This window comes from Trachemys scripta, chromosome 13, assembly GCF_013100865.1.
Source record: "Trachemys scripta elegans isolate TJP31775 chromosome 13, CAS_Tse_1.0, whole genome shotgun sequence".
In the NCBI taxonomy this organism is placed as follows: Eukaryota; Metazoa; Chordata; order Testudines; family Emydidae; genus Trachemys; species Trachemys scripta.
This window is the reverse complement of record NC_048310.1, coordinates 23,473,049-23,499,777: the sequence shown is the minus strand read 5'-3', so window position 1 is coordinate 23,499,777 and position 26,729 is coordinate 23,473,049. Positions and strand designations below refer to the sequence as shown.

The 26,729-nt window shown below is 38.2% G+C and overlaps 1 protein-coding gene across 5 annotated transcripts in view; it reads left to right on the top strand.

The window, feature by feature from the left end:
• ZNF536 (zinc finger protein 536) overlaps positions 1-26,729 on the top strand; it is a 417,852-nt gene that overhangs the window by 247,293 nt on the left and 143,830 nt on the right. For all 5 annotated transcript variants that reach the window (XM_034788197.1, XM_034788198.1, XM_034788199.1 and 2 more), the window contains 2 exons: positions 135-287; positions 17,263-18,840. In XM_034788197.1, coding sequence (XP_034644088.1) covers positions 135-287; positions 17,263-18,840 — 1,731 coding nt within the window. The remainder of the gene's footprint in view (positions 1-134; positions 288-17,262; positions 18,841-26,729) is intronic.

Here is a 26,729-nt window from a genome sequence, read left to right as displayed (position 1 = left end):
CATTCTGTCAGATTTAAAGAATGAAATAGACAGGTGTAGTATTGACATGTTTAACTTTGTGTTGTGTTAGCAGTTTCAGCGAGAACAACTTCTGACATGTGCTGAAGTGATGTGAGAACATTTCTGTGTTTCAGACATCGGAGAAGAAGCTGGGAGATCGGTAGGAATCCAGCAGCCAGCTTTACTGAGAGACAGGAGCCTTGGTTCTGCCATGAAAGACTGTCCATATTGTGGAAAAACATTCAGAACATCACACCACTTAAAAGTTCATTTGAGAATACATACAGGTGAGAGGTGCAGGACAGTGTGGGTGTTCTATGCCATAAGGTAACAGGCTGGGGTTGTCAAGATGTCGCAATACATGTATGGATGGGAGTTGTAATTTCCAGTATAGACTGATACTCGGAGTCCGTTGAGAAAGATATATGGCAACATTCCTAAAAAAAAAATACAGGAATGGTTAGATGGAGGAAAAGGTCACTTTAACAGAATCATCCTTTTCCAATTGTGGTAGTCTCAGGGCTTGTCTGCGCAGGGTTTGAGTCCGTACTAGAGGGGAGTAAGTTCTGGTGTGCACTAGCATGTTGTGCACCACCCTGCTGATGTGTGAGGAAAGTTCCCTAGTGCATATCAATGGGGTACTGTTTCAATTGGGACAGCACTAACGCACTCTAAGGAACTTTTAGTGTGCTCCCTCAGGGTCCACAAAGGTCAGTTAGTGTGTAACACGCTAGCGCATACTAGAATGTATATCCCTCTAGTGTGCACTAATGCACTGTGTAGGCGCACCCTCAGCATCACCTGCCTTCTTCACTGTTTCCTTCTGTTACCCTGGTTCTTCTGCATAAGTCTATTTCAGACTTAGTGATGCTAACTGCTTTGATGGCCTCCCTTAGCATATATTTAGGGATTCTCTATGGTTTTGCTCTGTTATTATTTTTGTTCAATTTATTCTTAACATACTATTTTAACCTCTTCCTGTGTACATGAACACTTTTTCAGTTTTATCAAATATGGGTATAGCTTGTCATTTTAATGTTAGAATCTTGTCAAAGTCCCTTTCCATGTGTCAGAGGCTGGGTTTCCGAGCCCAAGCTCCAGCCTGAGTGGGAACATCTACACTGCCATTTTTAGTTCTGTAGCACGAGCCCGAGTCCATAGACCTGGGCTCTGAGACTTGCCATCATGGGTTTTTTTTTTTTGTGAGAGCCCCACAAACCTAAGTCCGTAGACCAGGCTCTGAGGTTTTATTGCTATGTGGACGTACCCTATGATACTTTTTTCCGTGTGCCTGTATGGGATAGTATATTCTGAATTCTTCAGGCCTACAGTAACTCTGGGAGACTCTGCAAGGTGGGAAAAGGAGGATTGAGCCTTCCCAAAAGTTAAGTATATTTGTCACATGACATGGGTGGCAGGGACTCGTTTCTCTCTCCTCCTCTGGAAGCCATGCATGGGGGGTTATTGCAGGGTTTTTGTGGATAGTAATTGCTTAGGACTGAGTAGGCTGCATGTGGATAGGTCCAAAGTTGAGACTGTCATGGGCGGTCAAGAGCTCATATATTAATTACCCACATACAGTCACTTCTGCTACTCACTGGCAGGTATGATTCTTTCCTTCCTATTCAGCAGGATAGTCTGTTGGGTAATTTGAGTGGCTCAAATGTGTGGTCATCCAGGATTTTCGCTGCCAGTAACATCCCAGTTATTTTAGGAAATATGGAGCCAATGGTGTATACACTTCTACAGTTCATAGGCACAATGAACAGGATTAGGAAATACTTTCCACCTGTATCTCTTGAGTTTATTATCTTTGCCATTTTTTCATTCTACAAGGTATGTTTTTTTCATATGCAAATGTTATTTGTGTACCCAAATCAATGATTTAGGTGTCTAACCTGTTTTCATGCAAACATGTAATTCTGGAGTGCACAAAATTGACACTGCATTATTGGGTATGCAAATGGACAGACTGCTTTTGAAAATATGACTGGAAGGGCTGAAAATCAGCAAAAACAGGAAATTGAAAGGAACAGATGGAGCTTATGTCTTATCTCTTCTCCTTGTGTCTTTGAATTGTGGTACAATGGTTGACTATATAGAGGCTGCTTTTAAGGTCACTTTGAAAATTTGGCTTTAACATTGTTTAATTCATATAGAAAGTAAACACTTTAGGATCGTCTCTTTACTACGTGTTTGGAGTTTGTACCGTTCCTAACACAATGGAACACTGATCCCTTTATTCACTACTATAATAAAAGTAAATAAATAGTAATTACATTATTTTAAAGGAGTCTTGTAAGCATAAGTTTTAAACTATTTTAACCCGTTTCTAATGGAAGATTTATAGAAAAAATATTTTAAAATAACCTGAGTGCAGTCCTCTTTCCTTCCTCTATCAACACCTTATTAAAATTAAGTGGTCATTCTGTTTGTTGTTTTAAAGATGACACTGATTATGCATTCAGTATTTGTGGCTCAGAATCCATGGACAGTAAGTGAATTACAATGGAAATATTCCATAAAAATTGTGCTTTAAAATTTACTTACAAAATCAAAACAAAAAGATAAACCTTCATGTAAATAAAGAAAAGAAAATGATTTGGGGAAACATCATGTAGGCCATGCAAACAACGTTTGCAATGTATTTAAAAAAGCATAATAATTTTAAAATAGATAAAGATCAATTTCCATTGAACTAAGAACAAAGTATTTCTAAAATTATGAGAAGAGTATGTTTAAATGAAACAGTTACATATATGTAACAGTGTTACATATAATAAATAGTCATAATAAACATTATAAAATGGTAAATTACAAGAGTTATTAAATCAAAATTAAGTTGTTATACAGTAAATGGAAATGATGTAATAGATACCAGTTATTAAGCAGATATTATATTGGTGGTTTTATACTTGTCTGTGACTGTATTTTGTCAGTTTCCTGAATTTTATATCACACTCTGTCTTTATTATATGTCAGGATCATATAACTGACTGATTAAAAAAAAAAACATTTCACTGTATTTCTCCACTACATTAACTCAATTACTGCTCTTGTTCTCATGGCACCTGCTTGTCAGAGATGAGCTTAAGCAATTTAGAAAAAGTTAGGTTCCTTCCAATGTGTGGGTGCTTGGAGGCACACAGGTCGAGTGCCTTGGTGCCCCAGCCAACACCAACTAACAGTATGACTACACTGCATTGTAAACCCAGGCTCGGGCTCGGGCTCAAGCATGACTCCCCTTCTGTCTATACACAAATCTGTCTGATTCAGGCCTGTGCCCAAGCCCCAGGAACCCGCAGGAGCGGAGTGTTCGAGTCTGGGTCCCGCAGGGTTTGGGGCCAAAACCCCATTAGTTTGTAGTGTGGACATAGCTTGGGCCCAGACCGGCTGGCCTCAGTCCCTGAGTGTCTGCTAGGTGATGTCCTACAATCCCGTAGGTCAGTGCTCTTTGTCCTCTCTGTCCCAAGAATAGGCAGTCAACTCCCGGGAAACGGAAGCAACGCCCCCTTTGTCAAGTACAATAGCTCGGCATTTAAGCCTTGCATTTTATTCTGACTACTGAGCTGCAAACACATTGAACTGTCTCCTGTGTTTGCAATGGATACCAACCAGAAGAAGTCCTTTGCCAATTGTGCTGCTTCCTGGCCAGATTTTCGTGAATTTCTGATGCAAGGCAAGCAAAAAGTTCGATGACCATGTGTGCCCGGAAATAGCGAAGAAGATGGCAGCATTGGAAATTCACTGGACCGGTGACCAATGTCGGGAGAGGACAAAGCAGTTCAAAACCAACTATCAGAAAGCCAGGGATGCAAACCTCACCTTTTGGAACTTGCTGTTATCCCACCTCTTTTACGAGGAGTTTGACCAAGCGCTGGGTAGTGCACTGAACACTGACCCACTAGACTTCACAGCAGTCTGGTCAGCCAAGATGGTGACTCTCTCACCCATGAATCTAGAATAGGACTGGAGGGGATACAGCAGGTGCTGGAAGAGGCTACCAAAGTGATTCTGGTGCTGAGACCGGTCCCTGAGGAGGTTTTGCTGCTGGAACAGCTGCAGAAAATCCTGGGTCCCTACTTGGAGGAGCTTTTCAGTGCCTCCCCTCCTATCCCCAGAGTAGCAGTCCGCCATGGAACCCGAACAGAAACTGAAGAAGCAGAAGTCACCCTTGAGCTTGGTAAGTTTCTGGCTCCATTTTTGTTTTTATGAATATAGTAATGGGAGGGATTTCCAGTTTATGAACCAATGCAAAAGTTATTACCAGCCACAGGTAGCAGCATGTATTTGCTAATGGCAGATTGTACGCCAACAGCTTAGCATCCCTTCCATTTGTCCCCAATACCACCACCTCATGGAATTCAGAATGGAGAATCGGAAGTGCGAACAGTGAAACAAGCATTTAAAAAGTTTTAATAGAAACTTGCACATTCTTGCTACATGCTAGGGTATGAAAAATGTGAACTTTATATTGGTTCCCCTATTACTACGCCACTCTATATCAGCCTAAAGGTTTAATAAGCCATCTGTAATCAATGACCTGTAGGGGGGAAGGGTGAAATTTACATGTATATTAACAGGTGTAGTCCATTTAAGCTAATGTAGTCCCTATAGCCCATGGGTGATTAAATCATTTGTCCAAAATACAGGTGGGGGGTTGTATGCAGTCAAGAAATGTGCTGAGGGGTAATGGATACGTAGTCACATTTTGGGAAAGGGCATATTTTGGGGTGCCACATGGGTATCTGATCAGCCCACTCCACTCATAGATGTGCTCTTCAGTCACCGTAAGTTTGAAAACTTATGTGGCATACATGACTGGCTTGCCACCAGCAGCTTGGGATAAAATGTCCCTTTGCCATTCTGGAACCACAAGAATTGTTATGTCCTCCAAAATATGGACTGTCTGCAATGATAGAGAGGGATTGTGTAGTACACCATGATCCACCTGCTCCTCCAGTGCCCAAGGTGGTCTACAATTTTTAAAATAAACCAATTGTGATTTTTAATTTACCATTCCCTGGGCCCTCTTTTCATTGCTGCTAACCTGATTGTGTCCACAGAGCTTCTGATGTCCGAAGCGTATGGGGTCTCACAAAGTATCATTTTTTGGCAATCAAATTCCACAAGGATTTTTCCTGTTGTTATGCCCTGAGTCATCTGTGAATTATTGAGACAATAATGTACTCTTTTATGTCTGCTTGCAGGTCTCTCAACCGGCCATTGTACCTCAGCAGCTCAGACACATTCCAGCGGAAGCCTAGATCTCCATACCATCATGGATTGGTCAAACAGGAAGATTTTCTGTGATGAGCTTATGTTTGACATTCTGGACAGGATCAACAAGCAAGTGCAATACCACAGAGAGAAGGATTCATGGCAAGTAGAAAGGCAAGATGAAAAGAACAGGCAGGCTACAGAGCAGGAGGAGAGAATTGCTGCCATGTGCTCAGACCCAGGAACACTTTGGACAATTCCTGGTGGCTCATGCAACCAGGCCTTAACAGCAGCTGGACAGGGCAAATCTACTCCCTGCAGTCCTCTACCCCCGTTCAGGGCCTTCCTCCTCCCAACATACTTCTGTTCCCACGCTGACCCTCTCTCCCTTGCAGGCCTCCACACCCGTGCAGTGATGTCAAGTTCATGCTAAATGCACAAGAAAGGAAAAGGAGAACATGCCAGAGGACACACAGATTTAAGGGATTGTTTTGATGGCACTGGTTCAGTGTTTGCACTTTGTACTGTTTGGTTAATACACTTTGATTTATTACTGGTTTTGCTGTGGGTTTATTACTGAGTTTTGATGTTCTAATGGCAGCTGGGCTGCCTGCAATGCTATAATATTGGTTTTTTTTTTTGTAATACATGCATGTTCACAAATAAAGGTTTTTATTTAATTAAGAAAGTTTATTGCCATCACTACATCATACAATGTGCATTTGAATAGTAAAGATAAACACACAGTAAGGCACAACAGAGAACTTGCATCCAGACACAATTTTTGAGTACATCTACGTACAATGATCCATAACGTAAATGCACAGCCCCCCTTTCACAAACAGCCATTTCATCCATAAGAAAATTTCATATCAACACCCACATTCACTGCATACAGTGACAGTATCCTCCTCTTCATTGTGTGATGTGACAGTACCTCAGTACCATGATGTGTGTACTGTAAGCATTGCTGTACAAAAACATTCCTAAGATAACTATCCCCCATCTTCCATTGCCTGTGCAAGTCCGTAATATGTGAGTGCAGAGCCCCCCTGATTTTTGTTGCTGGGCGCATCCTGTTCAAGCTGTGATAAATGCACTTTCTGGCTGAGTGTACTGAGTTCAGCAATCCATTGCTGTCATAGAGTCACTCAGGGGCAAATGGCTCACTTTTGGCTTCACAAAAATCATGAAGACCACAGCAAGTCACACTACTGCAGACAGCACTGATGACACCAACATCCAAACGTCTGTAAACAGCACCAGCAGGATTTCAGTCTGTCAAACGCACAGTCAACTGCCATTCTGTACCTGCTGAGTGTGTAACTGAACCATCTTGTGCCAGGCCCTCTGAAATCAAGATAAAGGTTCATAAGCCAAGGCAAAAGGGGTTACACAGAGTCCCCCAGGATAACAGTGGGGATAGTACCTCTATGACAATGTCATTCGGTGGGAATAGTGTCCCAGCCTGTCCATGAATGTAGATTCTTGACCGCCAGAAAACCCTGGCATGATGAACATTTCCAGTGCAGCTCACATTGGCATCCATAAATCAGTCTCTTTGGTCTACAAGGGTTCTGCATAATAATGAAGTAGTGCCCTTTGTGCTTTATGTACTCATATACTCCTTAAGGAAAGCAAACTGGGGCACCTGAATCCCATCAAGGGCCCTGGCACAGTTTGGAAAGCCCATTTTCTCAAAACGGGCAATTACTTCAGGGTTATTGTTTATGCCCATTGCCTTTGAGTAAATCACACTCCCAATTTCCTCAGAAGCCTCTGCCACCACTTTACTCACAGTTGACTTTCTAGCACCAAATTGGTTAGCAATGGATTTGTCGCAGAATGAGGTAGCCAGCTTCCAGATAGTTATAGCAACTTGCTTCTGGACTTTTCTAGCCACCCTCATACCACAAAGACTGTTGTGTCATGATGCTGGAGGGTTGGGGCAAGGTGCTCATAAAGCCATACAAGGTAATTGATTTATTGGGGGGAAAGTACAAGGCTTCACTGGGCAGGCTAAGTTGAGTCCCAACATCTTAATGCAGAGATTAGTTCTTCTCTGGCTGACTGAACAATATTCAGTCAGGGAGGAATTTTAAAGGGAGCATGTCACATTGATATTTGGCTGCCTCGTGAGAGGAAAAAAAAGCCTTCCCCAACCCCCCAAAGCAACTGGAGAAAGAGGTGGTGCCTTAGAGTAACTCCAGTGAGGATGGAGGAAGGAGCCTTAATGCAGAGATAGTTCCTTTAAATCAGAAGATCAGTGTTATGGATCAGAAGGGGTGTGTGTGTGTCCCCCTGTAACATTTCTAGGTTACTTCTTTATGTTAGCCTGTCTAATTGGGGAGAGGGCCCTTAGTTTCTTGTTTCCACAGAACTATTCATTTTAGTGCAGTAGAGAGGACTTTACTGCATGCTTGATCCCTGCAGCCAGATCAGCTGTGGTATGGCTGGACAGACAAGCCCAAGAACAGGGAGTTGTTCCCTAAGGAAGTGGAGAGCTCATTTGCTTCTCTTCTACCCTCACAGCTTCTTGCTGAAGAGGTTTTTGTTGGTTTGGGGTTATTGCTTTCCATGCCAGCCTGACCTTTCTGTTAGACAGGTCATCCTTGCTGTAGAACATCTACCTTCTGAGCTTGCATGAGTCAGAAGTCTGTGGATATTTTGTGTTTGGTAAGAGTACTGCCATGGTCAGATGTGACTCTCACAAACATATTGTTTATAAAAGCTAAGTGGTATAAGAATGGAATCACACAGCTGCATACAGATTGCAGCTAATTCTGAACTTCATTTGTACCAGTGGAAATCAGGAGTGACTCCATTAAGTCAAAGAAATTAAAGATTGTAAATAAGAATTTGAATCTGTGTCTAAAATTATGCCATGCTAGTAATAACTGATATTAAGCATACCAATAAATGAATAGCTAAATCCTACTGTTTCCTTAAATCATAGTAAAAACAAGAACATTCTTTAATATAGTCATGTGATGTAATTCTATCCAGTCTACTTTTGAATATCCCCAAAATACCTTACAAAAACCAAATGAAATGCAGATAAAGTATGCAAGTGCAAACTGGGATATTTCTAATAAAATACAGTGTGTATGAGTGGAGAGTTTGACATGCTAGGTACTTGACTTGGTTGGATATGACTATGCACTCATGGGTTATATAGTCATCCTTAGGAGTATTGATTATATTCTCTGCTACCACGGTTATGGGAATTAGAATGCTCAACATTCTTTTTAAGGACAGTCATTCCAGTAAAATGTCAATAGTGGTAATTGAATGGAGTGGAGGGATGTGGCTAGGGCATTGGCCAGAGATCTAGGTTCAAGCATCTGCTCTGCCACCAGCTTCCTGTGTGACCTTGGACAGGTTACTTAGCCCCTCTGTGCATCAGGTCCCAATATGTAAAATGATAATCCCTCCCTACCTTTCAGGGGTGTTGTGAGAATAGATACATTAAAGTTTATGTGGTGCTCAGATACTGTGGTATGTACCTTAGATAGATAGTGCACAAAATACATGGAGGTTTATACCCTGTAAGGTACTGAATACCATCCACGACTTCCAGAGAACCCTCAACTCCTATAGAAGTTAATGAGTTGCAGGTACTCATCATCTTACAGAATTGGACTTGGAGAGCACATAAAGTGATAAAAATAAAAATATATTGTACTCTGAAACTGCTTATCAGCATGTTATCTAGAGGCAAATTTTCAAACTTGCACAAGGACCTTTGCATGTTCTCAATGTAGGCATTCAAGAACCCCCGTTTGTTTACACAAAGTCAGGGTTTGCACCTAGCATTCATACGTGCTCAAACCCTGACTTTTATGTTCATGTCACCCAGGTAAGGAACATGGAATAAAGCCATGTGTATGAGTGGGCTTGAGAATTTGGCCCTACACCTATGAAAGGGAGAGAGAGGGGCAAAAATACTTAGCAGGTTGAGAGACTGACCTGTAGTATACATAATTAATAGTCTATATCATGCATATCTTATATTTTCTCTTGGAAATGCGACCATGCAATTTTGAAACATGCTTAGATGAGCTGATGGAATACACTCAAAACGGTGCTGTTTTAAATTAATTCAACTCACATTTTCTTCCTAAAAAGAGACTGGCTGTTGCCATTCTCTCAAGGTACGTGTAGTGGGATGAGCAATATGAATAATTAAGGAAAATGGGACTGTGTGCTCCAAGAAAAGACAATTTTGGTATTGAACATCCTTTATTCTTACATTTCTAAGATGAACTAAAAGGACTTTTCATTTCTCTAGATTTCTCCAGATTTCCCATCCTTAACATTGTGCAGCTTGCCTTTTCCTGCCTTAATGACATCCCAAACTTTTGTTGAAAATAATTGATTGAATTTAAATTTCCTTAAAAGTTTAAGAGGTAATGTTACAGTATAAATTTCCTACCAAACACTAAGTAGGGAAATATCCATTAGTGAAATTAACTACAGTTTCTAGGTAGCTAACAATGTGCAGTATACAGTAGGGCATGGCTAATGAACACTGCAGTGGGTGATATTTCATTATACAAATTAATGCTCACATTTTAATGGGAAAGTCACATAATGAATCTCAGCTTCAGTGACAGCAATTAGAGACACAGATTGTCCCCTTCTGGACAAGGCACTGTTTAGCAATAAGCAGCTGTGTAAAAAGTCTTCAGGTTTACAACATATATATGCTTTGGGGGAATTAGTGTACAGTTTATATTAATGTACTGAAGCTTCACTGCAAAGGAACAACCATATTTATCTCTCCATGTGTTAACTAAGTAAAGACATGTTGAAAGACTAAATATCAAAGATGGGATGTAAATACATGAAAATATTCAAGTCTATAACTTTACAAAAATTAAAATCTTTTACTGTATGTGGCATGATACAATGGAAAACCCTTAAGTTACTGGGTCAGAAGCATCAAATACTTTTTTGGGGGAAAGAGGGTATTTACATCTTACATATTTAGTTAAAACTCTAGGGAGTAAAGAAAAGAAGTAGTCAACTGATAAGTCTGAAAAACAGATTAATTGTGTGGTGAAACATGTGCATGATCCAAAAATAATCCTACAGAACCTTTGCTATTCCATTTGGTTTAAAAAGTGTGAAGTGAATGATTAGAATGATAAAAGAAATTACTGTGTAAGAATAGGCATAATAATGAACTAATTAAATCATACAGCAATTCATTTTTAAAATATCTACTGTACAATGGATAAAATAGGTTATCAATAACCAGTCCAATGATTAAAAAAGCTATAAGATGTTTTCAATATTTTTATTAAACAATATTCACTGGAGTTATAAGCTGTTTGATTTCATGATGCTTACTGTGAAAGACAATAACTATTTCTTATGTCGAAGTACATGTGATCAAATTCTGGATGTCCATTGCCTGTGGGGGCTGGCAAAAAACCCTCTGCCAGCTGCAAGAGCATTGCATGTGAGGTAGATGTGCCTAGCAATGACTGCTATTAAGGGGAGAGACCACTGCACAATGGAAGAACATTAACGAGGATTGGCCTGGTGATCAAAGGGCAAGTCCATGTGTACACTCTCTAAGAAGGCTTCTTTGGTTAAAAAAAGATCATCCTGGTTAAGAAGGGAGATGTAAGAAATAATCAAAAGTTTTAAAACCCCAAATCAAAAAAATAGAAAAATGGAGAAGCTGATAGCAGTAAGTACAAATTGGCAGTTAGGAAATGAAGACATCTGATAAAGAAAATAAACGGTATTGGTGAAAAATCTATGTAAAGGACAATAAAAAGTCATTATTTAAATATATCAAAAGCAAATGCAATCCTAGCAATGGTATACATCTGATACAAGACAAGGATGGTAAACTTGGATGGTAAGCGGAAAAGGCAGAAGCATTCAATAAATATTTCTATTCTGTATTCAGATAGAAGCAGATATCTTACAGTGATAATAAAATGTTTTCTATGTCATGAGTAAGTAGGAAGGATGTTAAACAGAAACCATTAAAGTTAAACATTTAAAAATTTGTAGGACTGGAAAAATTGTGCCCAATAGTATTAAAAGAATTGGCCAATGACCTCTCTGAAGCATTAATGTTGATTTTTAAAAGTCTTGGAACATTAGGGAAGTTTCAGAAGACTGGAAAAAAGCTAATGTTGTGTCAATATTTCAAAAAGGGAAAACAGAAAGACTTGGAAAACTATAGGTTGTTTAGCCTGACATCAATCCTGGGCAAAATCATGAAAAGGCTGATATGGAATGCAGTCAGTAAAAATTTAAAACATGGTATCATAATTAATGCCAATCAGCACAAGTTTTATGAAATTAGATTTTGTCAAACAAATTTGATATAATTTTTGATAAAATTACAAATTTGGTTGACAAAGATAACTTCGTTGTCACATTAGACTTCCATAAGCCACTTGACTTAACCCCATGTGACACTGTGATGTAAAAAAAAAAAAATAGCAGTACACAAAACGAATGTGGCCTAGATTAAATGGATTAAAACGCTGTTAACTGATAGATCACAAAATGTACTGGTAAATGGGGAGCCAGCATCCAATGAGGGGATTTCTACTGAGGTCCTACAGGGAGATTTTCTTCATCCAATGCTATGTAATATCTTTATCAATGATCTGGAAGACAATATAAAATCATTGCTGGTAAAATTTGTAATGTCACAAAACCTGGTGGAATGGTAAATAATACTGGAGATAGCCAGTTATACAGACTGACCTGGATCACTTGGTAATGTGAACAACATTTGAACAACATGCATTTTAACACAGCCAAATGTAGGCTCTTATATCTTGGAACAAAGTGAGAGGGTCACATTTATAAGATTGGGGGACTGTATTCTGCAAAGTAGTGACTTTGTAAAGGACTTAGGGTTAATGGTAGATAAGCAGTGAGCATGAGCTCCCATGCAATGCTGTAGCTAAGAGGGCAAACACAATCCTTGGAGGCATACCAAGGGAAACATGAAGTAGGAGTAGGGAAGTGGAGCAATCTCATGGCACACCAGTGAGACCATTACTGGAACACTGTGTCCAGTTCTGGTGTACACACTTTAAAAAGAATTTCAAAATATTGGAAAGGGTGCAGAAAAGAGCAAAAAAAAAAAAAGATTAGAGTGATACAGATCTGGAAAACATGACAGACTAAAGAAGCTCAATCTATTTAGTTTATCAAAGAGAAGGCTAAGATGTGACTTGGTTGCAGTCTACAAGTACCTACATGGGTAAGAGATTTCTGACAACATTTTAATCTAGCAGAAAAAAGTCATAATGATCCAATGGTTGGAAGTTGAATCTAGACAAATTCATACTAGCAGTAAAGCATAAATTTTGAACATTGAGGGTAATTAATTTTTGGAACAGTTTACCGAGGGACATGGTGGAGTCTTCATTACTTGCAATTTTTAAGTCAAGACTGGTTATCTTTCTAACATGTATGTGTAAGGTTATTTGGTTTATGATTTGCACGATATCAGTCTAGATGAGTGGTGGACAACCTGTGGCCCGTGGGCCATACGTGGCCATCAGGGTTATCAGCTGATGGACTGCAAGACAGTTTGTTTACATTGACTGTCCGCAGGCATGGCCGCCTGCAGCTCCCAGTGGCCGGGAATCACGGCCACTGGGAGCTGCCCCGGCCACTGGGAGCTGCAGGCGGCCGTGCCTGCAGACAGTCAATGTAAACAAACTGTCTTGCAGCCCGCCAGCGATTACCCTGACAGGCCGCGTTCGGGCCACAAGTTGCCCACCACTGCTCTAGATTATCATAAATTGTTCCTTCTTGCTTTAGGAATAATCTGGCAGTGGCCTCCATATACAACCCAAAAATAGGTTATTCATTTGCATAGAATAATTAGCTTGCACATAAGGACAGCAGGTGGAACTGGTAGTAGCCTGAATAGGTTATACATCCATGTTGCTCATCAGTGTTCTATACATAGAAACTGTTTGCATTGGACAATATGTCTGTTTCCAGTTGTCTACCAGGAATTTATAAAGTTTTTACAGCAGTCTTTAATTTTATCATAGCCTGATGTTCTGTGATATGACTTATGCCTCATAAATCAGATGTTAGACAGATAAAAACTCTGATTATGCTGCTTAGATAGCTTCTCTATCCATGGTTTTTATACCATGTATTGGGATAGTTTTTAACAAGGTTGGGAAGAGGCTTGTGCAGCTGCAGACGGGTCAGGGAATTAGCAAGATCAAGAGAATAAGTCCCATTCTGAATCACGAACAGCGACTCTTGAATATATCAGACATTTGAAAAAATGTTTCCGTCACCCCCACATAGCAACTTTAATTTATGTAAACTGAAATTAAGTGTTAAATAACTCATCCAGACTCTGTTCTTGGCAGTATTACTGGGTAATCATTACATGAGGATGAGCTCTCTGAAACATTTTTCAAAGTATTAAATACAAACAAATAGTCTTCTAACAGAACCATGCCCAGCATTCATGTCCCACTTAGTCTTCCTTGAGCAAGTATTATTAAGATACCTGGCAGAATCATGGACGTGAAGTATCTGGCGATTTTTTCGTTATACATCTTTGGTGGGGGAGGGGTAGTTTCAGTAGTCCATAACTTCACTGTTGCAAATCACACTGGGGCTGAAATTTGGCATGTTGGTTGTCAAATTGGATAGATTGAATGCCATTTAAATATGTATGACCAATTCTTTAATTTAAAGGTTGTTGGAGAATCTAAATTTAACAGGTTTGAAGATGTATTTTCTCCCCTAATGCCAGCCTCTGAAATAGCAGTAGTTAATTTTGCAAGTGGATATCCTTAAAGGGTAATAATTACTTTAGGTGTTGTGATTGGAAAACATTGTTTTCAGGTGTACTATTTCCCTGGCCCAGTTTGGTAGGCCGAAGGTGGCTTAATGTGTTGCTATTTGATAGGCCACAGATTGAGCCTTCATTTAAATCTTTGTTCCCAGCCTGGCAAGAGATGGGAGCATTATAGTGGTAGTGGACTCAACTCCAATGGAAATTTACAATTTTTATCACTGTATCTCAGTGGGTGGTCTCTTACAGACTAGTGTTGATGGAAGGTGTTGGGAGCTTTTCAGGCCTCCTCTGTTGAAGGGAACTCTCCTGTGGGGCCTTTTAAAAGGTGGGGGAAATTGAATAACTTCAGGGCTCAGCAATTAAAAATTAAAGTATGTTGTCAGTGCAGAATGCTTTGGATGGAAGACACTTTATAAGTGCAAAGCATATTAGTATTAGTATTTCCTCTAGTTAGCATATTAATTTTCTTGCACCCCTTATTAAATATACTTATTGCCTTAAGCACCTCCTGAGATGTGTATAGGATCATTAGTGCAGCCTACATTGTAGAATGTGAGTTTATACAGCATCTGCAATGGTAGAACACAACTTCTAATGATGTCACTTGAAGTGCAGCACATATATCTATCAACTAGAGTTACTATAAATGTAAATGGTACAAGTAACTGCATTTAAACATTTCCGCATAGGTATAGGTGATACCATGGAAGAGGTTTTTCAGGTAAGAGGAATGGGGATTAGAAAATGCAGGCACTGAGCTACAAAAGGTTTCTAGAGTCTTTTCTCTGCAGCCACATGATTGGCTCTTAGACAATGCTTTAAATCCATAATTTGTGTCAAAGAGTATTAGAGACCCCCTAACTATTTGATTGTAACAAATAGAAATCAAAGCTCTGGGACAACATGAAATGGCTCCAAAACTTGGAGCACAAGTATGCTGTAAAACGAATATTAATGTGTGTGTCCGTATTTTTGCCAGGAGCAGAGCTATCACAGAATATTCATGCTCCTGAAATTAATAATTTGCATGAGGGTATGTGCATAGAGGCTATTGCCATTTCAGGGCATAGAAGCATACGAATATGCAGAACATGACCTCTGATCCTTTTCCCTACCATAAAATGCTTTCAGTAGAAGATGGCCTGCAGAATAGTCTCTTTGGGTTTGAGAGGAAACCATTTCAGCTTTGTGTCTCCTACCGTTTGGCATAGGTTGGCTGGTAGGTTCTTCATGTACAGCACCTACTAGAATTTAGCCAATAGTTGGGTTGATAAAGAGGGCAGTGGTGGGGTTCCAGAGACTAACTGGATATTCGTGAAACACTCAGAAGTTACACTGAAACTTTCAGTTTGATTTCTCATGTTAAAATGTGTGGACCCAGGCCTAAAGTATGAGCCATGTTAATTACCATCTCTTACGTGAACCATGTTAATCAAACTTTGTAGAGGAGGGTGCACCATCATACATCAGGTGCTGGGCAGTGTAGGGCCCTCGTGTCTCATAATTTAGCCTCAGGATTACATTATGGACCATGGCTAGAGTGTTTATAATTTTCTTTAGCCCTCGTTGAGTGAGAGAAAACATTCAGCTACTGTACGTGGTCAGTAAGCCTGTTAAGATAATGCTGTAGGATCATTTTGATTGTTCCTTTTACTTAATCTTGTTTAGCTGATTCAGATGATCGGCAAGAGGTGTAAAAATCCCAAGTATTTACCAAACTCTCATTTGAGCACTTAGTTTAAAATATTAAAAAGTTTGAAAACTTTCCATTTTTATTTTAAATGGATTTTGATGTTGTTCAAGAATTAGTAGCTTTTCAATGAGTATGATAATCCATGTAATATGATACTATTACTATTATTCTGGAGGAAATTTTAAAACAATGAACTACTTGCAGGGTAGTGTTCACAGGTTTGCCATTGCCTTTTAGATCAGAAAGAAAACATATAAGAGAAAACAGTTCCTTGTCTTGTTGAGGTTCCTCATAGAAATAATTGCTGATATTGACAGGCCATTATTAAAAAGAAGCTTACAGTACTGTCAAACTCTTGTCTCTTTCAGGGAGTATTTCTGCACTCAAGTCTACAAGGAACCCTTGATTGCTAACAAGTGCTCTGCATATATTTAAATTTACATTTATTTAGACATATTTTCTTTGTGGATATATATAAATCTATGATTGTATGTGAATATTTTATATATACGTAATATCTCTGAATTCTTTTAAATCATGGCAAGAAAAATAAAAGTTTAGTATTGAGTTCAAATATATATTTAATTCATGAAATTCATCTAATATGTTTTAAAATACTATTTAAGCTGATCTTTACTCTCTAGAAAAGTGTTTATTATAGGTAAATTACACATTTTACTACTGGAGCATTAGAAATGCCATTAGTAAAAATTTAAAGCGCTGCAAAAACCAGTAGATAATGTTAATTTCAAGTACAGAAAGTAAATATATTTTGTACCTTTTTATTACTCACTTTCTTTTTAATTTTATTGACTGCTTTTTATCTTAACTATATGTTCTTACATGCTGCAATCCTAATGTACTGTAATGATATTAATATTTTATAGAATCTGTATTTATATTTCTTTATTTAGAAACAATGCAGTAGGTCTGCAGATCTTTGAATCCTTCTGGAATGGTGCCCTCCAAATAATGATAAATTACTTGTGCAGTATGCCATTTGCTAATTATATCCATGATTTACTGCAGAGCAAGCCTTAAATCATTCATTTCAGTCTTGCGTAACAGTGCCATAAAATTTTTAGGTTTTAAAAATGGTTTCCATGTGTATAATTTAAACAAATTTTTAAAGCAATTGTATATACAAAATATTGCAACTATCCATTTGCTACATACTTTGTTTCTTTTTTTTAACTTGTACTTTTAATGATTACTGTGGTTGAAATTGTTATGCTTCATTTTCATAATCACAGCTTTTAATTCTACAACCGTTTTTACATGTTACATTAAGAAAAAGATAGCCAATTGTGTGTAGATAGTATGTCTTTCCTGAATTGCTAGAAAATCATTTAAAAGATCTTAAAACTATAAATTATCTTCTATTAAAGTATCATTTAAAATATTAGCTGAAGGGTGGGGGTTTTTTTTTTGTTTGAAAAGAACAAACGTTGATTTTTCTTCGCTATTCCATAGACCGAAGCACAGATAACATACATTATATATTTGTCTTTTTTGTATGTATTTTCAGGTGAGAAACCTTACAAGTGTCCACATTGTGACTATGCAGGCACTCAGTCTGCATCCCTCAAATACCACTTGGAACGGCACCACAGGGAGCGACAGAATGGAGCTGGACCTCTCCCTGGGCAGTCTCAAAGTCAGGAACACAAGGACGAAACATCAAGTAAAGGATCTCTGTTTATTAGACCAGACATACTGAGAGGAGCCTTCAAGGGTCTTCCTGGTATTGATTTCCGAAGTGGCCTGGTCTCTCAGCAGTGGACGTCAGGAATGCTTTCTTCTGGAGATCAACAAGGACAAGCAGCTGGCATGTCTTCTGAGGTATCTTCAGAGAATATGAAGGGTTCTGACATATCTTCCAAAGGAACACACTTTTCTGAACTTGGCCGAGCATATCAGAGCATGGTTGGAAATGGTGTGAACTTCCAAGGGTCTTTGCAAGCTTTCATGGACAGCTTTGTCTTAACTTCCTTAAAGAAAGAAAAAGAAATGAAGGATAAAGCATTATCTGATTCACTTTCCATAAAAACTCTGGGCTCAGAGAGCGGTGAGGATAAAATAAATACCAAGTCCTCACAAAGAAAAACAGAAAAATCACAGTATGAACCTCTTGACTTATCTGTGAGGCCAGATGCTGCCTCACTTCCAGGTTCATCTGTTACAGTTCAAGACAATATTGCTTGGCATGGCTGCTTATTTTGTTCCTTTACAACGTCATCTATGGAATTAATGGCTCTACATCTCCAAGCCAATCACTTAGGCAAAGCTAAACGTAAAGATAATATTTTAGGAAACAGCAAAGATCAATCTCGGGAGGCTTCAGCTTCAGCAAACAAAGTCAGTTTGCTCTCCTCTTCAGTGCAGCCCAGCAAAGAGGCAATAGTTTCAAATTTGATTAGCCAGCTGGACTCAGCTTCTGAGAAAATGACCCAAGGACAAAATAAAGAGATGCTGGGAGAACAAAAGAATGCTGCCTGGCCTAGCCATATGGATTCCACTTTTTGTAATTTTACAACAGACTTCTACAAGCAGTTTGGTGTTTATCCTGGTGTTATTGGCACAGGAGCACAAAATTCTTGCACCAGTAACAAACCCGAAGTGAAAACACAATCTGAAGATGACCCAAATATTTTGCTCTCTGACTCTGTAAATAAAAGTGCAACTGATGACCTTTCTGACATAGCTTCATCTGAGGATATGGAATCCTCCAAGGAAGAAAACATTGAAGATGAGGACATTGAAACAGAACCAGATATTATGAACAAGCACTTATCTGCCCTAAATAAAGAAAGCAGTGAAGGAGGTGACAATATACAAAGCGCAGTCACCTCACAACCAACACAAGGACTAATATCACGGTTGCCCCAAACAGAAAAGCAGTGGCACAGCCAGAATCTTCTCTCCTCCCATGAAACTGCACAAGGTGTGATGAAACCTGAACAAGTACAGGGTCCACAGGTCCTTGAGAAGCAGATGAACATGTTGTCAGTCCTAAGAGCTTATAGCTCTGATGGCTTAGCAGCCTTTAATGGACTTGCAAGTAGCACAGCAAGCAGTGGATGTATCAAGAGACCTGACTTGTGTGGTAAGTTTTAGACCTTCTTTCAGACCATTTCAGAAAACAATCCTGCGAATCACTAAGCTGCTCTCTAAACATGCTTAACCACATTTCTTAGTAAATGCAAATTTAAAATAAATGTTAAAAAAATCAGTGGGCAAAATTCTACTATATTACATGTGCAGCTCCATATAAATCACTGAGCATGTAGCTGACAGCAGAATAGTCTTCTATGTGCTGTCTAGAGTTGCATACACTTATACAATTTTTTTAGGAATTATACTGTTTTTAAATTAAAGTAGCAGCAAATATAGACTGTGCTAGTGGCATGTGCAGGCGATATTTACTGCTTCATTTATTCAGAGGGGGGAAAGTTTTTTAAAAATTGACATGGTAACTTGCAAACTTTTCAGTATTTGATTTTATAAAAATTTAAAAAAAACGCTGGATGCTTTGCCAAGCCAACCTTGCTTTCTCATACTTTTTTCTTTATACTGAATTAGGGTATATTAAATTCACACAACACTAACCAAATCAAATGCCAAGTGGATGGAATGCTCCTATTTGTAGTCAGGAACCCAATATTTGTTCCCTCCTACCCCCCTTTGCCATTTTTGTGACTTGTTTCAGTATGAAACATATAGCTGTGATCTTTGATTATTTTCAGAGGTTAAGTAACTATATTTTCACTGTTCTAACTGGAGGTTGTACAAGTTGTGTATTACCTAAATAGGATTATGCCAGTAGGTAATTTAAGAAAGAAAGAAAACTCTTATTCTTATTTATCTCTGATTTACTAAATTCAAGTTTTTCTTTCTCAGCTCACACAGTCTGTTTGCCAAAAATGAAAAGTTAAAATCATTTGGGGGAGAATATAACAGCTTTTTATTTGTCTACTATTCTGTAAGCATAGTTCTGACAGAATAACACTGTAATATGTAATCCCTTGAAAATCTGTGTCTTTTTCAAAAAGCAGTGTCAGCAAAGGATGACAGACTTCCGTTATATTTCCAATCACAAATGGATTGGAGTAATGTTGTTTCACTATACCTTCAAACTGATCAAAAATAAAACTCACAATCACAGTTGAATGTTCATGACAAGATTTACTTCCTTTCCATTGTTTAGCAGGATAAAAGAAACAGTAGCCCAGATTAATAAAGTTAGGACAACTCAGAATTTAGGCCCGGATCCTGTAAACACTTGTAGCCCTTGCTTAACTTTAAGCAAGAGGGAACTCCCGTTAATGGCAATGGGACTAAACATGTACTTTATGTTAGGCACATGCACAAGTGTTTCCAGGAGCTCTGGGCCTCAGTTGGTACAATTATTTTTCCTGATTAACTAAAAGGTAACTACAGAGTTGGAAATGATTCCAGATTGTCAGAAATCACTAAATAGATTTCTGACAATTTGAAAAATATTGGCAGTTGCTTTTGTTATGTGGTTCATAAAGCCCTACTTCCCATTTTGATTTCAATTCGAGGAATATAATTCACCAGTTTCATAGTCATAAATAAAAACATGACAAAGAAATCATAATTTTAAAAATAGAAAAATTAAAAGACACTCCAAACTTTTTCCAGCTCCTCAGTTTAGTTACAGTGTTAAAAATAACATGCATTTTGCCCTTTCACACTACCCATAGGAATCTGCTTTCCAGCAAGAATCAAGCCATCAGAAAACGTTTAACAAAACAAAAAAACCCTAATATTTTCGAAATGAGGTAATATTATTTCTATTCGTTTTTTTCCCATTTTCAATCAATTCAGTAGGCATATTATGAGCTGTTGAGTTACAGTTTAAAGACTGACTCCCAAGCTCTGCCCAGTGATCCTGCATTTAACTTGAAGCATAAGGAAAAAAAGCAACACAACATAAGCTTGTCTGTTCTATTTTGTAAGCTATTTTTTGTACTAAAAATGCAATGCAAGTCCTCTTTTCTCCCCTCTCCAAAAATAGCATTTTAAAATTCTTAGCTGACATGTCTACTGTGTATTTGCAGAACATGACTAAAATGCTGAATATTTTAATATATTATTTAAAACATTTATATACCTCTTAACAAAAGAGGACCAGGATCAACAAGCCCAGTGATGATAATTACTTATTTATTTGGTTAGGTTAGACACCACCCAGTAACGACTTCTGGCTTGTGTTTTCATTTTCTCTATGACATTTTGTACTGTGAAATCATGCTCCATCTGTGAGTGTTAGCATGGGGAGTCTCACCTGATGCTTCTGCACTTGCAGATTAGTCAGCAGGCACCCTCTGTGAATTTATTAGCTCTAGCCTTCCCACTTGGATGAAGCCCGCCACCTCAATAATGGGCCCTCTCTGTCTTTTACTGTCTCAGAGATCAGAAAGCTAGAGGCAGAGACCCAAATCTGTTATCAGGGCGTCACTCTTGTGCTCAGGCATGAGCCCATAGAGATTGTACAAAATTGGCCCCTTTCCACATCTGCTGATGTGCAAGTTACCACCATGTGGACATCAGGAACATCCTAGGAGAGAGAGCATTATAAGGACATATCTTTGATGCAATCCTTGCACAATTGTTTTTTCCCTGTGTGATTGCTGAGAGAAGACTATTGTTCTTTCCAGAGTCAGAACAGATTTTTTTCTAATAACTGAAATAAAATAATATCTTTGTCTGAATTAGTTAAGATCACTTCTCCCATTGGCACACTTGTTAAGTTAGATTTCTGGATTCAGGAAAGCAGCTTTGGTTTTCAGAGATACATAAGGTCATCCTCAATTTTCAGCAGATTTTGCTTTTGAATTAGGGCTTTGTGGTTACAGCACAGGAATAAGCATCTGAAAATCTAATTTTTATTCCTCACCTGCCACCAGCTTGCTATGTAACCTTGGCAAGTCACTTAACATGGCTGTGCCTCAGTTTCCTAACGTAGAAAATGGATATAATGATGTTGTGAAGCATAATTCATTCATGCTTGTAAAATGCTTTGGGACACTTGAATGGAAGGCACTACACCAATGTAAAGTATTATTATTTTATGTATTATACAGAATATTTACATTTCCCACATCAAGAAGTTTACTTAATAAAATATTTACAGACATTTTTAATATTTCCCTTTACTTACATGGCTGGATGGGGAGCAGAAAGGAGGGAGGTATGACCACATTTTTGATGCACCTAGAACTATTTCTAAGTGCTCCTGACCTTCTTTAACTTCCCTGAATTTAGTATTGGAACCCTGAGTGGATATTTCCATGAGCTGAACTAGATGGTCTCTGATACCTCATATTATTCAGGAATGTGGGCCTGCCTGTACATCTAGCAACTGATTTGTAGCACACCGTTTAGCTGTTGATAGTATTCATTGCACTTGGGGAAGGTGTAAAGAGTGATGATTTTGTGTCATGTCAAGGCTTCTGTCTGTTAAGGTATACTCAGTCAGAATATCCATATTTTTGCACCTTGAAATCTGTTTCCATTTGGAGATTGATGGGGGGCATGGTCTGTCCCTATTCTATTACTAAAGGACTAGACAATCAGTATTTCTTTCTATTTAAGCCTCATCCATTTCACTACCTACATTTCCACGTACTTTTAGTTTTCTTGTAATAACATTGTTCTACCTCCTGTTCTGAGTCACTAATTTATACTAGGCTTGTACAGGATTTATTTTATGACATGACCCCATTTAGTATTTTTTTCTTTGTGTCTTAAGGGATCAGGAAGGGATTTTTTCCCCCCATTGTATTCGGGGAGGTATTTTTTTTATCTCCTTCAGGGTTGGCTACAGCTGGAGATAGGATACTGGGTGGGATGGGTCAGTGCTCTGAGGTGGTGCCAAGCACTCTCTGTCCCTCAGGTGTTTACTCCCATCAGACTAGATGATCCCTCCTGGCATTAAACTCTAACAGGTCGCAATATGTGGGGTCGGGAAGGAATTTCCCCCTAGTCAGATTGGTAGTGAGGTTTTTTCATTTTTCTCTGCAGCGTGTATGTGTGGGTCACTTGCCAGACTTATCTGGGTATATCTCACTTAATCATTTCCCTGTAATTCTGGAGGCCTCAGGCACTGGTGCGCCTCAGTCCCTCCTAATCTCTGCCTATGGCACATAACAGTCAAGTGTCCTGTGGGCTGGAATACTTTGGTCTAATTTTGGTTGTTGGGGTTAGTGTGCAGGTACTGGGTGGTGTTGGTGGCCTGTGATATATATGAGACCAGACTAGATGGTCCCTCCTGGCGGTATACTCTATGATTCTGACAAAAAAAATCCATACTTTCCATTTACGCTTGGACTGTATTTAAGCTTTCAAAGAACAGCTAGTAGTCTTCCACACTATTGGACAGAGACAGTACTTAGCATCAGTTGGTTGTTTAATGATATAGTGGTATAGAACTTACACATATCGATGTCAGTTCCATGTTGTTCTAATAAATCTAATTTGCTTCCCCAAGCTCTCATGTTCCACTCCATTTGGTGCTGTCTCCCCTGCGCTGGCTCCACCCAGTCATCTTTTTTGTCTTTATGTGAAAATTGGAGAGATCCTTGGTTTTGTATGTAAGTCATCTTTTTAGGTTCTGATTCTGCAAAATGCTGAGAAACTTCAGCTCCCCTTGAAGGCCGGAGGTGCCCCACACAGGCTCGGTCCCTGAAAGAGCAGTATCTTAGCTTTTCTCAAACAGCGTTAGAGTGTGGAGCTGCTCTTAGCAGAGAGAAGGGGGCTGGGAGAAGAGGAAGATAGTTAGTGTCTTATTATTTTTGCTTTATTGACACATAATTATAGTACTTTACCCTGATATTTTAGTAGATGATTTAGTCAGACTAAATGCCTGTTCCCTCAGGAGTCAAAACCGAAAAAGATTTTAACACTGACTAACACCTTCAAAACTCTGTAGTGATATAACTAACAAATATAGTACACATAATGGTTGCTGAAATTGTTTTTCTTGTGATAACTTCAACTTAATTCTTATTGTGGCTCGTTTGTACAATTAAACCTGTTTTAGACAGAAACAAAAAAATCTGAAAAGTTCCAATGTTTTGGACAGCTGTGAGTAATAAAAGTTCAGTTTTAGTGCAGGAAATTGTAGTATGCAAGTCCATTTGCAGTATCTTGTAATGCATTTAATTTAGTGCAAGGTACCACAAAAATTTGCTTGGAGCTGCAGTGTTAAGAGTAACCAGAAATAGAGTATTCTTTTCTTCTTTAGTCACTATAGAAACACATAAAGGATTTATTTTGACTTCTTTATCAGTTGGAGAGTTTTTGAAACTATTTAATTCACTTTTCAGTAATGATTTTCCAGAGCTGATTCTGATCTCAGAACTGGATCTTACACAAGTATATCTCTACTGACATTTCTGAATTTACTCTTGATTTACACCAGTGTAAGTGAAATCAGAACCGGCTGGACCTTCAGTATTAGGTTTCAGCTGCATTTATGGATGAGTAATTGCCATTTGCATGGCAATATCAAACCAAACTCATATGGCTTTCTTCCTTTTTTTAATTAACTGGGAATGCCAGTGATCCAGTGAAGTTTGCGCTGCTGGATAACAGGGCTGGTCTGTGAATAGCATTGTATTTGCCAAATGGTTCGCTAGTCATTTCAGCACAAACAAATGGATGGTGTCTGTAAGTCTGCAAACACTGTTGACATTTAGCCTTGTTTATGTTACTTTCCTTTTTCTGCATATTTTTGGCTTGAAAAGCTACTGTCTAAATCAACAGTGACTTCTTAAGCAGAAGCTAAGGACCCAGTGTTGCATCCCTTATTCTCAGTCAGTGGGACTGCTTGCATGATTAAGGATACCAGGATCAGGTCTTATGTTTGTTTGGCTTTACATTTCATTGTTATATTCATATTATCATTTAATTTTATCATATTGTGTAACATTAGAACCCAGCTTGGTGATAAAATGGGCAATAATATCCTAATGTTTGATGATGCACACTTTTAATGTCTTAATATTTTTCATATTATAGTCTCCTCCTCCACCCCATCGCCCACCTGCACAATAGATAATTAACCCCTACAATATCTGATATTGTTGAGAGATTCTGAGTGCCCTCTATTCCCAGTAGAGGTTAAGGGCATTAAGTGTCTCACTGGATTTGGATCTGAAAGGGGGACAGGTGTTTGCAAAAGGAGGCCTTGTCTCCACTAGGGTATTTGCTCCAGTTCCAGCCATGAGAGGCCACGTTCAGCAGTGCAAACCCTAGTATAGAAAGGCATAGTCCCAATAATGATATAAGATTAGAGTTGTATGAACTTACCCTGAGTTTCAACTCCTGAACAATGTATTTTTATGCCCAGGTTTAATTTAAATTACAATTATTGGATATTTTTGACTATTATTTAAATCTAGAGCCTGGAATGAGCCAAAAAGGTTAGAGCTGTTCCCAGACCTTCCCAAAGTTAGAAGATATTCTGATCTGGGTTCGTATCTTCTGATATCTGATATACAGTATCTCCTATAGCTACTCATATACTTGCACTAACAGTTTAAACATCCTTGCTTAAGTCAGAACTAAATGTACAAATAATTCATTATATAAGGCTGACTTTAAAACAATTAGTCTGGGAGCCATTGTAATTTTATTTTACTGGCTTTCAGAAATAAATAGCCAAATTCTTCTTTGAAATCTCTGTAATTTAGAACGTTCTCTCACAGGTGAGGCCTTGTTATTTACAATACTGCAAAGCTGGAATTGCTGTTTTTTATCTGATGTTCCCAGATAATTATAGTACCTGGGATAAATTTAATTGTGTGGTTTGTTAATTACTTCAGCAAAAGAAAAAATGATATACCTATGTTTATTAAACAAATATTCTTAAGTGAAGGCATTAATATATGTATACACAACACACTTACAATGTACAACAAATCATCACAGTAACCTCAAAATAGAGGTTTATAATATGTTTAGTTATTTATGCATTTAGTAAGCCTAAGGAATGGATTTTAGCATAAGTGAAAGTTCCCTTAAAATTGTTAAGGTTATTTATTGTCACTTCTACTTGAGTTTTTAATGGTCCTGTATTTTGTAATGCATTAGCAGGAAAAAAATTATGGTAGTTATCTTTGTTCATATTCTTTAAGCAGTATTTCCAGTTTAATATGTTGTGCCAGGTTTTCCAATATTAACCAAGAAATGACAGTAAAATTCAATGAACAGCACTCTGACACCCACAATTTAAAACCTGTGATTGAAGCAAAATGTGTAAACGTCTACTGGGTTATCATGTGCTTTGGAATAGAGTATTGTTGGAAGTAATTAGAAAATATATTAAGGTTCCTAGTAATGAAGGCATGTAAGTTTTAATAATTGTTGCTTTCTGAATAAGTGTCACACTATATCTTTAAATGTATATGGAGTTACAAGTTAGGTCACTTTTAAATGGAATGTAAAACAATACAAAAAATGCTTCAATAACTTATCTCAGTGTTGCTAATAAAAAAAAGCTGTTAACCATTAGTGCAGTTTTGAGTCATTTTGTTAATTCAAACTACAACATAACTCTAAGAAATTGGTTTATCTGCTGGAAGACTAATAGAATCCACAATTTATATGCTTTAAGAGGCAAACTCTACAAAGCAACTAGTTGCATTTTAAAAAAAAAAAAATTAAAGAAAAGGCCAATTTTTAAGTGATGAGTTGGCAAGATTTCTCCCTTCAGTGGTTTGTAATTAGAACAATGCAATGTTTGGTTAAATATATAAACAGTGCATTTATATTTGGCCCTTCTGCGAGAGAGGATTTCCAGGGAATATGGGGCATAATTCTCCTTTTATGTAATTCTCCTGGTGTAAACTAGGAGTAGTTCCACTGAAGTTGGTGGAATTACTCAAGAGTAGCACAGGTGTAAATAAGAAAAAAATCAGGCTCATGACCTTTATATATATATATATATATATATATATATATATA